This window comes from Scophthalmus maximus, chromosome 11, assembly GCF_022379125.1.
Source record: "Scophthalmus maximus strain ysfricsl-2021 chromosome 11, ASM2237912v1, whole genome shotgun sequence".
NCBI classification, from domain to species: domain Eukaryota; kingdom Metazoa; phylum Chordata; class Actinopteri; order Pleuronectiformes; family Scophthalmidae; genus Scophthalmus; species Scophthalmus maximus.
The window spans coordinates 25045001-25058003 of NC_061525.1; the positions used below are offsets into that span (position 1 = coordinate 25045001).

Genomic DNA, 13003 nt, shown 5'->3' on the forward strand with positions numbered 1-13003 from the left:
ATACGGGACCAGACTACTGATACGGGACCAGACTACTGATACGGGACCAGACTACTGATACGGGACCAGACTACTGATACGGGACCAGACTACTGATACAGGACCAGGCTACTGATACAGGACCAGACTAAAGGACCAGACTACTGATACGGGACCAGACTATAGATACAGGACCAGACTACTGATACGGGACCAGACTACTGATACGGGACCAGACTACTGATATGGGACCAGACTACTGATACAGGACCAGACTACTGATACAGGACCAGACTACAGGACCAGACTACTGATACGGGACCAGACTATAGATACAGGACCAGACTACTGATACGGGACCAGACTACTGATATGGGACCAGACTATAGATACAGGACCAGACTACTGATACAGGACCAGACTACAGGACCACACTACTGATACGGGACCAAACTATAGATACAGGACCAGACTACTGATACGGGACCAGACTACAGATACAGGACCAGACTACTGATACGAGACCAGACTACTGATACGGGACCAGACTACAGATACGGGACCAGACTACTGATACGGGACCAGACTACTGATACGGGACCAGACTACTGATACGGGACCAGACTACAGATACGGGACCAGACTACTGATACGGGACCAGACTACTGATACGGGACCAGACTACTGATACGGGACCAGACTACAGATACGGGACCAGACTACTGATACGGGACCAGACTACTGATACGGGACCAGACTATAGATACGGGACCAGACTACCGATACGGGACCAGACTACTGATACGGGACCAGACTATAGATACGGGACCAGACTACCGATACGGGACCAGACTACTGATACGGGACCAGATTACTGATACGGGACCAGACTATAGATACGGGACCAGACTACTGATATGGGACCAGACTATAGATACGGGACCAGACTACCGATACGGGACCAGACTACAGATACGGGACCAGACTACTGATACGGGACCAGATTACCGATACGGGACCAGACTATAGATACAGGACCAGACTACTGATGCGGGACCAGACTACTGATACGGGACCAGACTATAGATACAGCACCAGACTACTGATACGGGACCAGACTACTGATACGGGACCAGACTACTGATATGGGACCAGACTTTAGATACAGGACCAGACTACTGATACGGGACCAGACTACAGGACCAGACTACTGATACGGGACCAGACTATAGATACAGGACCAGACTACTGATACAGGACCAGACTACTGATACAGGAACAGACTACTGATACAGGACCAGACTACTGATACGGGACCAGACTACAGGACCAGACTACTGATACGGGACCAAACTATAGATACAGGACCAGACTACTGATATGGGACCAGACTACTGATATGGGACCAGAATATAGAAGAGGACCAGACTACTGATACAGGACCAGACTACAGGACCAGACTACTGATACGGGACCAGACCATAGATACAGGACCAGACTACTGATACAGGACCAGACTACAGGACCAGACTACTGATACGGGACCAGACTATAGATACAGGACCAGAATACAGTTAAAGGACCAGACTATGGGACCAGACTATAGATACTGGACCAGAATACAGTTAAAGGACCAGACTACTGATACGGGACCAGACTATAGATACGGGACCAGAATACAGTTAAAGGACCAGATTACTGATACAGGACCAGACTACAGGACCAGACTACTGATACGGGACCAGACCATAGATACAGGACCAGACTACAGATACAGGACCAGACTACAGGACCAGACTACTGATACGGGACCAGACTATAGATACAGGACCAGAATACAGTTAAAGGACCAGACTATGGGACCAGACTATAGATACTGGACCAGAATACAGTTAAAGGACCAGACTACTGATACGGGACCAGACTATAGATACGGGACCAGAATACAGTTAAAGGACCAGATTACTGATACAGGACCAGACTACAGGACCAGACTACTGATACGGGACCAGACTATAGATACGGGACCAGAATACAGTTAAAGGACCAGACTACTGATGTGGGACCAGACTATAGATACGGGACCAGAATACAGTTAAAGGACCAGACTACTGATGCGGGACCAGACTATAGATACGGGACCAGAATACAGTTAAAGGACCAGACTACTGATGCGGGACCAGACTATAGATACGGGACCAAAATACAGTTAAAGGACCAGACTACTGATGCGGGACCAGACTACAAGACCAGACTTCAAGAATAAACCTGGTTTGACTGCAGCACCAGGATCTGGTCTCGCTACATGTGAGGTGGTGTGAAGCATTTTATAATCTGAATAACCTGCCTGAGTCTTATCCCCGTCCATAGCTCACCTGTACCCAGCCAGGATGTTCATGAGGGTGGACTTCCCGGCTCCTGAGGGCCCCATGATGGCCACCAGATCCCCGCTGGTGAATTTCCCAGAAATCCCTTTGAGCAGAGTTTTGTAACCTGAGACAGAAAAGAGAAAATCAGAGAGCCGGTTCCCAGACGCTCTGAGGACGGGGCTTCGTCTGTCCCCGGGCACACACACACACTGCCGTGTGTTGGAGATCAGGTTACACCTGTAACCTCCCTCTGTGGTTCAGTTCAAACTCTTCATTAGAAATAATCTGTTTGTGTTGATGAGGATTGTTCTGTTTTATTATCACGAGGAAAAAGATTTTGATTCAAACAACAATGATGAATAATATTATTGATAAAAACTTTAATTAAACATTCATCAATAGGATCAACAGAAACTTCATTGGTAACTTTTCTGATCATTGAAAAAAGTTCATCATTTCAACAATGTTCAGTTTGTTCTTCATATTTTATTTTGTTCCAGATGTTTTATTATATTGTTGTTCATTATCTCTTTACACAATATCTTTCAGGACAAATGTCCACGAAAAGAAACAATGTTCAAGTCTAATTTATGATTTTGGATATTTTCTAAACTTTATTATCAATGTTTTAAACTTTATCAATCATCAATTATCTAAACATTATTAATGATCAATTATCTAAAATTCATAATCAATAGTCTAAAAGTTCTGTCTCTTCCAGACATTGGAAGAATCAAAGCATCTGGAAAATGTTGTTAGTTTATTAATAATAGTATGAATGTGGTTACCATGGAAACCAAAGATGAGGATGAAAACAACCTGGAGTGTTTTTGTGCTGATGAAACCCGAACGCTCTTTAATGAGATTATCAGATTTGATCAGGATCTTAATCCACCGACCGACAGTAACCTCTGCTGCAGTGATACACACTGTACTGCAGTAATATACGCTGTACTTCACACTGTACTACAGTACGTAGGATGTGAATCATGCAGCAAACCCTTGTTCCCTGAGCGGGACAAAAAAACACCTGGAACTTTGAACCTGAGCGATTCTCTTCATCACACAGTGTAAAATCTGTGGGTGGGTCCGGTGACCTCCGGTGACCTCCGGTGACCTCAGGAGGAGGAGGTTTGAGAACAGGTGTGAGAACAGTTCTCAGTGAAACTCGACGTTCTGAGGAGAACAAAGCGTCGGAACCTGATCTGACTTCGACAGCGTCTCATTAAAGACTTAACTCAACAAAGAGACGATCAGAACTGATCACATTTCACTTTTAATGCATCCTACAAGTCCGACACTGGTTTTATTTGTTTGTGTATTTACAGATTTATAACTGATTGATTTACTGTCTCTGGATTGTTTTCCTGTTAATATTCCTCTCTTCATCTCGTCATTGTAACATTTCATTATTTTATCTTTGGTTTTGTCTTGTTGCAGATTCATGAGACATACAACAGCGTTTCTATTTATTTAATTATTTGTAATGTTGTTTTATGTTGGTGATGACATCATCACATGACAGATGATCTTCTGAACGTTTACGCAGGTCGGATCAGATGGCGTGAACTTTTTGTTCTTGTTTTTTCTTTCTCTCTTTTGTTGTGAAAAGCTGAAACTGGAAACAAGGTTTTCTGTTCAGTCACTCGTGTGGTTTCACCGTGACCATGTCTGAAACACCTAAATCTGACAAATACGTTTTTTAACATTTTCATTTAATATTTTTGTTTGCCCATTGATCAGTTCTAAACAGAGATGTATTCCACATGAGTCCCATCGTGAAGCAGCAGCTGCAACGACCGACTTCAGGTCCAAACTTTCGTTTCCTGCTTCTAATCTGAGCTGCATCTTTTTACAGCAGGAAAGAGATTAAGAGATTACATCTGATAATCCACACACACACACACACACACACACACACACACACACACACACACACACACACACACACACACACACACACAGTGAGTGATAATAATAAACTGGACAGAAACAAAAGATCGATAGACATTCATAGATGAGTGGAATCATGTTGTTGTGTCACGCATCAGCATTTCTTCTCGTATCATATTATTGGCTAACATTAACTGATATTAGCCGTCTTCACACGTTTCAGTGGTGGAGACTGAGAAGCACTTCCTGGAGCGCCTTCACAATAAAAGATCATCATCCAGATCGTGGTTGAAGAAGATGAAAGCTGAATCGATTCCACTCGTCTGAAGTACACTGAGGATTTAAAACTGTCAGACTGTTCTTATAGAAGCAGATCTAGATTGTGGTTCAGTACCTTTCTTCCTCCACCAGGGTCCCTCTCTGATGGAGTAGGACACGTCTCTGAACTCCATGTTGACCGCCGGCCTCCGTGGTAACGAGGAGAACCTCTGGGCCTCCGTCAGGTTATTGTCCACCTTCTTCAGGTGTCCCTGCAGCAGCGGCGTCTGCTGGCCGCCGGACGGCCGCGCATCCATACAAACACACACTGTCCGAGGGTCCAACATCAGGTCCGGGGGCCCGTTAGTGTTCTGAGGGTCAGACAGGAAGCTCAGGTGAGGATCTGAACACACACACACACACACACACACACACACACACACACACACACACACACACACACACACACACACACACACACACACACACACACACACACACACACACACACACACACACACACACACACACACACACACACAAGCACACACACACACACTGAAGTGACTGTGATCAGCTGTAGTTTGCAGTGAATCCAGTGATGACAGTCACTATGACAGTGGAGATTCTACAGACTCTGAACTGGTCAAACAGCTTGTGGCTGAGATGAATGTGGTGGAAATGTGTCCAGTGCAGAACTCAATCCATTAGTCAAATAACTGATTATCTAATTTGTTAATCAATTTCTGTCCATGTCTGTCCTCGTGTCTCCGGACATCAGCTGATCCTGTGTCAGTTGGGCAACATGTTGCTGTAGTTGGGCTGAAACAGAGGACGTTGCCGTGGACCGTCTGTGGACGGACTCCGACGGACTGTTGTGAGCAGATTAGCCGTCAGCTGGGTCAGAGGAGTCGAATGCGGGACGATAATCTGCTGGAGGTAACTGTCAGACAGAGCAGCACTCAACAGGATTTATACAGAGTCACTGCTGCTGTGCTTCATCTTCATCATCATCACAACTCGCACCTATTGCTACTGCTCTTTATATAGTATTCATATACCTTTGTATTTTTTTTATTTAATGTTATTTTTTGTTAAATTTTGTACATACTAACCCTTTTTTGTAAATTTCTTATATATTTTTCTGTCCACTTTGCTGCTGTAATTCCCGAATTTCCCCACTGTGGGTTGAATAAAGGTATATCTTATCTTATCTTAACTCTTCGATCTTTACAAAGGTCTGATTGATTGTTTTTCAGGCTCAGACTTTTTTCACCTTTTTGTTTCTGTTTGTAAACTGTGAAAATATTGAAAATTATAAAATATATTTTCATTTTTGTTGACGTATAAACTGAGTTTCTGGTTTAAAGTCTGTTGAAAGGAAATTTGTCCACTTTGTCTCTGAGATATGTCTCTATAATGTTTCCACTGTGTCTGTTTCAACTGTCTTCATTAACTTTGACTTTGTCCTCAGTTTGTCTCAACTAGATGTCCAGTGTCCAACATGTATTCATACAGATCAGTATCACAAATATCACTTCATGTACAGTGTTAGCCCAGTGAGATGAGTCCAGTGTGATGTGTCCAGTGTGATATGTCCAGTGTGTGCAGTGTGATGTGTGCAGTGAGTCCAGTGCAATGTGTCCAGTGTGTGCGCAGTGCGATGTGTGCAGTGCGATGTGTCCAGTGTGTGTGCAGTACGTGTCCATTGCGATGTGTAAAGTGTGTGCACAGTGTCCTCAGTACTCACCATAATGATGGAGTTGGTGACGGTGGGGTTGTGGACGGACCAGGCGGCCATCAGACAGGCCATCCCTCGAGACAGCAACACTCTTCCTCCCTCAAACATCTGATCACATCTCACGACACACACCAGCCCTGACTACTGGCCCCGCCCCTCCACTCCCTGACCCCGCCCCCCTGTGACTCAGTGTTTTAAAAAGCCTCGGGTCAGGACACATCTCTGAGCTCAGACACCGTCCTGAATAACACAACCAGAACCAACACGTTCCGATTTTAAAACTGTTCAATCATTCAGCTGAATTTTGTAATCTTCACCTAATTCTAATATCTAATATTTTCTAATATACTTCTCATGTTTCAGTGTGGACACTTTCTACATTTCCTCACATAAATATAAACCTATTTAAAGACTATTTAATTAGTAAAGATATGACGAAAAAGGGCGCCAAATCATCACGATCGCCCCCTGGTGTCTGGCTGCAGTATTGGCCATAAGCCCCACCCCTGCAATGTTAGCAGATGGGACATGGACCTAGGGCGGCATCTAACAGTTGTTGTCATTATCGATCTGTAGATCCTTTTTTTGATAAAGTGATTAAATGTATGGTTCATAAAATGTCATAAAATCGTGCTTCCCACAAACTCCAACATGTTTTGTTCACAAATAAAAGATATTCCGTTCACTGTCACACAGGAGCAAGGAAACCAAAACATATTCACATTAAGATGCTGAATTATTATTATTTTTCATAAAAACTACTTGAACCGATCAATCGATTATGCAAATAGTTGGCAACTAATTTAGAAGTTGATTAATCGATCAATAGGAAGCTCCAGTGTACCCTATGCTGAAGGAGATAGGAAAGGAAGCATTCAAGCTCCTTTCCTAAACATTTATAGAATCTGAACATTATCATGGTGCTGAGGAAACATTTCAGGGTGACTTCAGGATTTAGGAAACTTCCTTAGTAAATTTGACAATTGGAACGCACCCCGGAGGCTTCACACTCAGTCTTTAGTCAGACTGAACCTGCACCAGGTGACGTTCAGCGTCCAGTTCCTATGACAGCCCCCCCCGCTGGCCGAGCTACAGGACTACAACAAGAACACACTGACTCCTCTTGTCTCTTAGTAACAACATCCATATTTAATATCGTCACAGACACAAAACATTCAAAATAAAAGTTTGGTCGACATTCAGTCACTTCCTGCGTGCGTCAGGGAGGAGCAGCAGGAGGATGAGGAAGAAATCGTTATGATCAACATCTGTAAACTAACGTCGTCAAACTCTCGTGTTCGTCGCTGCGCACGAATCAAACCCACAGATTAGTGACGTCAGCTGATGACGTAATTGGCTCCGCCCACCAGCGGAACCAATTCAACACCGTCAGTTTATAATATGACACTGACGGTTGTAGGTTTTATCCATTGAGGGAATGGAAACACATCACCATGACGACAACAGAAAGAGAAACTGCGACGCGACATGACGATGGTCTCAGGTTCAGTTCATTGGTTTGACTTGGTGTCAAGGATCAAATAAAAAATGACCACGAACAAGGAATCGGTTTCGACAGAAGACACGCATGACGTGATGATGCGTTCAAGCGCAGTGCTGCGTTCACTGACGTCCGACAGAAGCATCAAGGTTCTGTAGCTCGTCAGTGTCGACGAATCAGGACAGAGAGACGAGCGACAAGTCACACTGGAGAATTTTATTCATCAGGACAAAAATCTACGCCACAGTTTACACCTGACCTTGTGTGCAGAAGAATCAAACCAATGAACCGGGCCTCTCCCTTGCTCCTCCGCTCTGACGACGTCGTGCAGCTTTTACTTCATCTTCTTGTCCGTGGCGAGCGTGTCGTGCAGTTTGGAGACGCACTTTTCAAACTGGTCCATCGACAGCATCCCGTCCTCGTCGAAGAACGCCGCCACGGACCTTGTGAACTCTGTTTCCCTGAAGCTCCTGGACTTCCCGTCGGTGAAGGAGACTCTGAGCGTGTACTGGTCGTCAAACCTGGAACGAGAACACAGAGCGATGCGATGACGTCAGTTCAACAACGTGCAGAGAATTTTCTCTTGTGACAAGGTCGCCGGACGATCACCGACCGTTTGAGGGAGGACGAGAGCTGCCAGGTGTGATCCGGGTCCATCCCGGCCGGGTCCTTGTGCAGAGCCACAAGGAAGATGTTCTTCTCCTGGTACGAGGTGTAGAGCGTCAGTATTCCCATCATGATGAAGTACGTGATGGAGGACGAGTTAGGGAACACGACACACACACACACACGCGTGCGCACGCACACAGGTGCACTTCCTGTGTGCTGAAGGATATGAGATGACGCAGCAGGCCAGGACGGGCCTGGACTCAGGGAACGGGTGCAGAAAGTCCCAGACCAGCGCCAACATGGCGAAGAGGCAGGAGATTGTGCAGATCAGCAGGCGACCATCGACCAGCTGGAAGTTCTCCACGTAGCCGAACTTCTCCAGCAGCACCTGCAGGGGGCGCAGCAGCAGGCTGAGGCACAGACAGACAAGAGCAGCGGCTCACAGACAAACTACAGACGCGATGGAAACGTTCCTCCACTGGTGTTTTTTTACTTCCTGTGATGTCATTTCCTGGGAAATCTTCAAACGCTTATTGTCTCTAACATCTAAACAACCTGAGGTAAAAGGTTCCGTGAGTCAATAAAACATATTAATGATAAAAGTCCTGAAAGTGTTTTGGAAATTAAATGAATAATAAATCATGTTTCTCTTTCACGTTACAACGTGACACTGATCCGTGGCAGCGTGTAGAGGTGAACAGTGAGGTTCTGGAAGTGAAAATCCATATTTTCCACTGACATTTTGTTTATTAGTCTTAATGTGGTTCCTCTCCGAGGTCGAGTCACCAGTCGAGCTGCGAGGTTGTGAAACGATGGAACATGAACCTGTAGAAGTCCGTATGAACTCTACCTGGTTGTAAGTGAACGCAGCGTGAGTTACTGCTGCCACTGAACACTACGGTGGTGATTCACTTTATACGCTCACAGAACACAAGACTCCAATCAACTATATAAACTCTACAGTGATGATGATGAGGTTCAATTCAAGAATAAGATAAACTGTCGTTGAAAGTTGTTCACAATGAATTATGGGATGAGTCGTTCCTTCGTCTTGTACCTTTGACTTTTCTTCAGTTTTACAATTATTGTTTTGCTCAGAATAAATAAAATGTTCTATAGTGAAGATTCATATGGTATCCGACCGTCTCGGTTCAGGATTAAAACTATTTATATAAAGATTTTATGAAATCTCAATGGAGAAATTCACTTCTGGAACCGGCGCTGTTCAAAAAGTGGGCAGAGTCACTGTTGCGCTCTTTACGCCGCCGTAGGTTATGAAACCATCATCCTGCTGTTTTTATATCTGAATCTCTTTTCTCTTCCTGCAACACACTGTCAGCTGTTTGAGCACTCATCCTGTCGTCCAATCAGAAAGCTCTATGGAGTCTTTAGCCCCTCCTCCTCCAGGTGAGAAGTTAAGAGTGAACAAGGTGAAACCTTCTTGGCAGCGTCGTCCAGAGAGTTCTTCACCGCGGCCCCGTCCCATTTATCGATCTTCACCGGCTTCTCAGCGATCCTCCACTGGAAAACACATAATCAATCAATCAATCAATCAATCAATCAATCGATCAATCAATCAATCACTTGGGATGCTCAGGAGCTCACGAAAACTTGTCAGACCTGGTCAGTGAGGGCGATACCCTGATGTCCCAAATTTCATTTTTAGTTAAGTTCAGTCAGAACGGCTCGATAGTGTCGTGAGATCAAACACTACAGTGACTCTGATCAATAACTGATAACTCTGCAACACACAGTTACACCGAGTCTTTTCTCTGTGCAGTTTGTTGCAGCAGAACAACAGTAACAGTTACAGTCTCAGTTATTGTTACAGTGCTACTAACTGTTAGTGACAGTAACAGTTACAGTCCCAGTTACAGTCTCAGTCACTGTAACAGTCCCAGTTACAGTCTCAGTCACTGTTACAGTCTCAGTTACAGTCTCAGTCACTGTAACAGTCTCAGTTACAGTCTCAGTAACAGCCTCAGTCACTGTTACAGTCACTGTTACAGTCTCAGTCATTGTTACAGTCTCGGTTACAGTCTCAGTAACCGTCTCAGTAACAGTCTGAGTCACTGTTACAGTCTCAGTCACTGTAACAGTCTCAGTTATGTCTCAGTTACAGTCTCAGTAACTGTTACAGTCACTGTTACAGTCTCAGTGATTGTTACAGTCTCAGTTACAGTCTCAGTAACAGTCTCAGTCATTGTAACACTCTCAGTCACTGTAACAGTCTCAGTTATGTCTCAGTTACAGTCTCAGTCTCAGTAACTGTTACAGTCACTGTTACAGTCTCAGTGATTGTTACAGTCTCAGTTACAGTCTCAGTAACAGTCTGAGTCACTCAGTCTGTGACTGTTACTGAGACTGTAACAGTGACTCAGACTGTTACTGAGACTGTAACTGAGACTCAGATTGTTACTGAGACTGTTACTGAGACTGTTACAGTCTCAGTCACTGTAACAGTCTCAGTTATGGTCTCAGTTATGGTCTCAGTTACAGTCTCAGTCACTGTAACAGTCTCAGTTACAGTCTCAGTCACTGTAACAGTCTCAGTTACAGTCTCAGTTACAGTCTAAGTGACAGTTACTGAGACTGTGACTGTTACTGTAACAGACGCGGCTCCGTCTCTAACGGTTTCTTCCTCATACGTTGACTTTAGCCTGTTAGCATTAGCTCAGCTCGCTAACGTTGCGGCCGCTCGGCGGCAGACCAGCGGCTCCGGTCTAACCCGAGCTCCGGCTCTTTGACCTCTGGGGTCAGATCACCGGGCTGAACTTTGACCTGACTGCGACTTTAACGAGCACTTGGTTTTGAGTCCTCACCTTCTCCAGCAGCCCGCTCGTCCCGCTCCTCGCGGCCGCCATCTTCTCTTCCGCCTCAAACACAGTTCCGGTGACCTGGACGCGTCTGATTGGCTCTCGGCGACATTTGAAGGCCAGCCACGTCTGACGTCAGCAGTGTCCGCGTGACCGGGGCCGCAGAGTGCGCGCGCTCCTCAAGCGTCAAGGAAGACGAAACCAGGAAAAAAAGAATTAAATGAAAAACTTTACTCTCGGTTTGACTCGACAGTTCACTGTCGAACATCAATATTAACCTTCTGTCAATGAGCCGATATAGAACTGTCAAGTTCATATTTAAATAACTGAAATATATATATATGTATGTATATACAGGTAAATATATAACAAAATTAACAATCATGCAATCTTTAACATAATAATAAGAATATATAATGTCACAATGTATATCATTTAATCATATATTACACACACACACACACACTTTCCCATTCACTTGAAAGGTATGAGACTTTTGGACCCTATGTATTTATGTATATACATATATATAACCGGCCCCAGACTGTGAGACTAGGCCCCCACCTCTCCTCCACTCGCATGTTGAGTACCGGCTCCCCACAGGGCTGTGTGCTAAGCCCCGTCCTATACTGTCTCTACACCCACGACTGTAGTCCGGCCCACAACAACAACTCATCTCCTGGACAGACAACATCACAGCGGGCATCACGAAGGCTCAGCGGCGGCTGCACTTCCTGAGGGTCCTCAGGAAGCAGAACCTGGGCTCCAACCTGCTGCTGACCTTCTCCTGCTGACATACTGCATTACAGCATGGTACGGCAGCTGCACCATGGCAGACAGGGAGAGGCTTCAGAGGGTAGTTTAGGCAGCACAGAAGACCACCGGCTGCCCTCTCCCCTCCCTCATGCACATTTACACCTCCCGCTGCCTCAGCAGAGTAAAGAACATCATCAAGGACAGCTCCCATCCTGCATTTGTCCTGTTCCACCTGCTGCCCTCGGGGAGGCGCTGTAGGTGCATAAGCACAAGGACAAACAGACTCAAGAACAGTTTCTTTCCAAAAGCCATAACCACCCTGAACTCACACATGCACTGACTCCACAGCCTAACCCCCGGACTTCCCTCTATCCACCTACTGTGTAATTTTCAATATGTGCAATAACCCATACTGCATATAGGAATCCTATTTATTCTTTTTATACATATGTATATAGCGCCGCAGAACTGTGCACCTTATCCCCTCCCCCCTTTGTTTTGTTTTTTGCACTATTTATTACATTTTTATATCTTATTTTCATATCTACATATATGTCTGCACAGGGTTAGAGTAGGAGCTGCTTTTAATCTCATCGTATATGTGTATAGTGACAATAAAAGGCATTCTGATTCTGATATATCTATAAGTAAACACTTCCATATTCAGTTTATATCATACGATGGGGAATATAGAATATACCTGTATATATGAATGTATGAGGGCGATGAAGTGACAATAACTAGCATCTCATCTCATCTCATCTCATCTTCAACCGCTTATCCGTGGTCGGGTCGCGGGGGCAGCAGCTTCAGTAGGGGGCCCCAAACTTCCCTTTCCTGGGCCACATTACCCAGCTCTGACTGGGGGATCCTGAGGCGTTCCCAGGCCAGTGTGGAGATATAATGTCTCCACCTAGTCCTGGGTCTACCCCGAGGTCTCCTCCCAGCTGGACGTGCCTGGAACACCTCCCAGGGGAGGCGCCCAGGGGGCATGCTTACCAGATGCCCAAACCACCTCAACTGGCTCCTTTCTACGCAAAGGAGCAGCGGCTCTACTCCGAGCTCCTCACGGATGACTGGG

At 45.2% G+C, this 13003-nt stretch overlaps 2 protein-coding genes across 5 annotated transcripts in view; both read right to left on the reverse strand.

Annotated features, from left to right (window-relative positions):
* Positions 1-6334, reverse strand: part of abcg1 (ATP-binding cassette, sub-family G (WHITE), member 1) — a 14491-nt gene extending 8157 nt beyond the window's left edge. The window contains exons 1-3 of one of the 4 annotated variants that reach the window (XM_035621886.1): positions 6250-6332; positions 4636-4870; positions 2355-2472 (exon numbers count right to left, since the gene is read on the reverse strand). In XM_035621886.1, coding sequence (XP_035477779.1) covers positions 2355-2472; positions 4636-4870; positions 6250-6312 — 416 coding nt within the window. In that variant the 5' untranslated portion in view covers positions 6313-6332. Of the gene's footprint in view, positions 1-2354; positions 2473-4635; positions 4871-6249 lie in introns of all 4 variants that reach the window. The other 3 variants (XM_035621884.1, XM_035621885.1, XM_035621887.2) reach the window with 3 other exon arrangements.
* Positions 6335-7936: 1602 nt separating this feature from the next.
* On the reverse strand, positions 7937-11317 carry spcs2 (signal peptidase complex subunit 2). Its single transcript, XM_035622031.2, has 5 exons — positions 11173-11317; positions 9788-9871; positions 8578-8738; positions 8355-8489; positions 7937-8262 (listed from the first exon to the last, which is right to left on the reverse strand). The coding sequence occupies exons 1-5, from the start codon at positions 11212-11214 to the stop codon at positions 8076-8078; spliced, it is 609 nt and encodes a 202-aa protein (XP_035477924.1). The 5' UTR covers positions 11215-11317; the 3' UTR covers positions 7937-8075.
* Positions 11318-13003: the final 1686 nt, after the last annotated feature.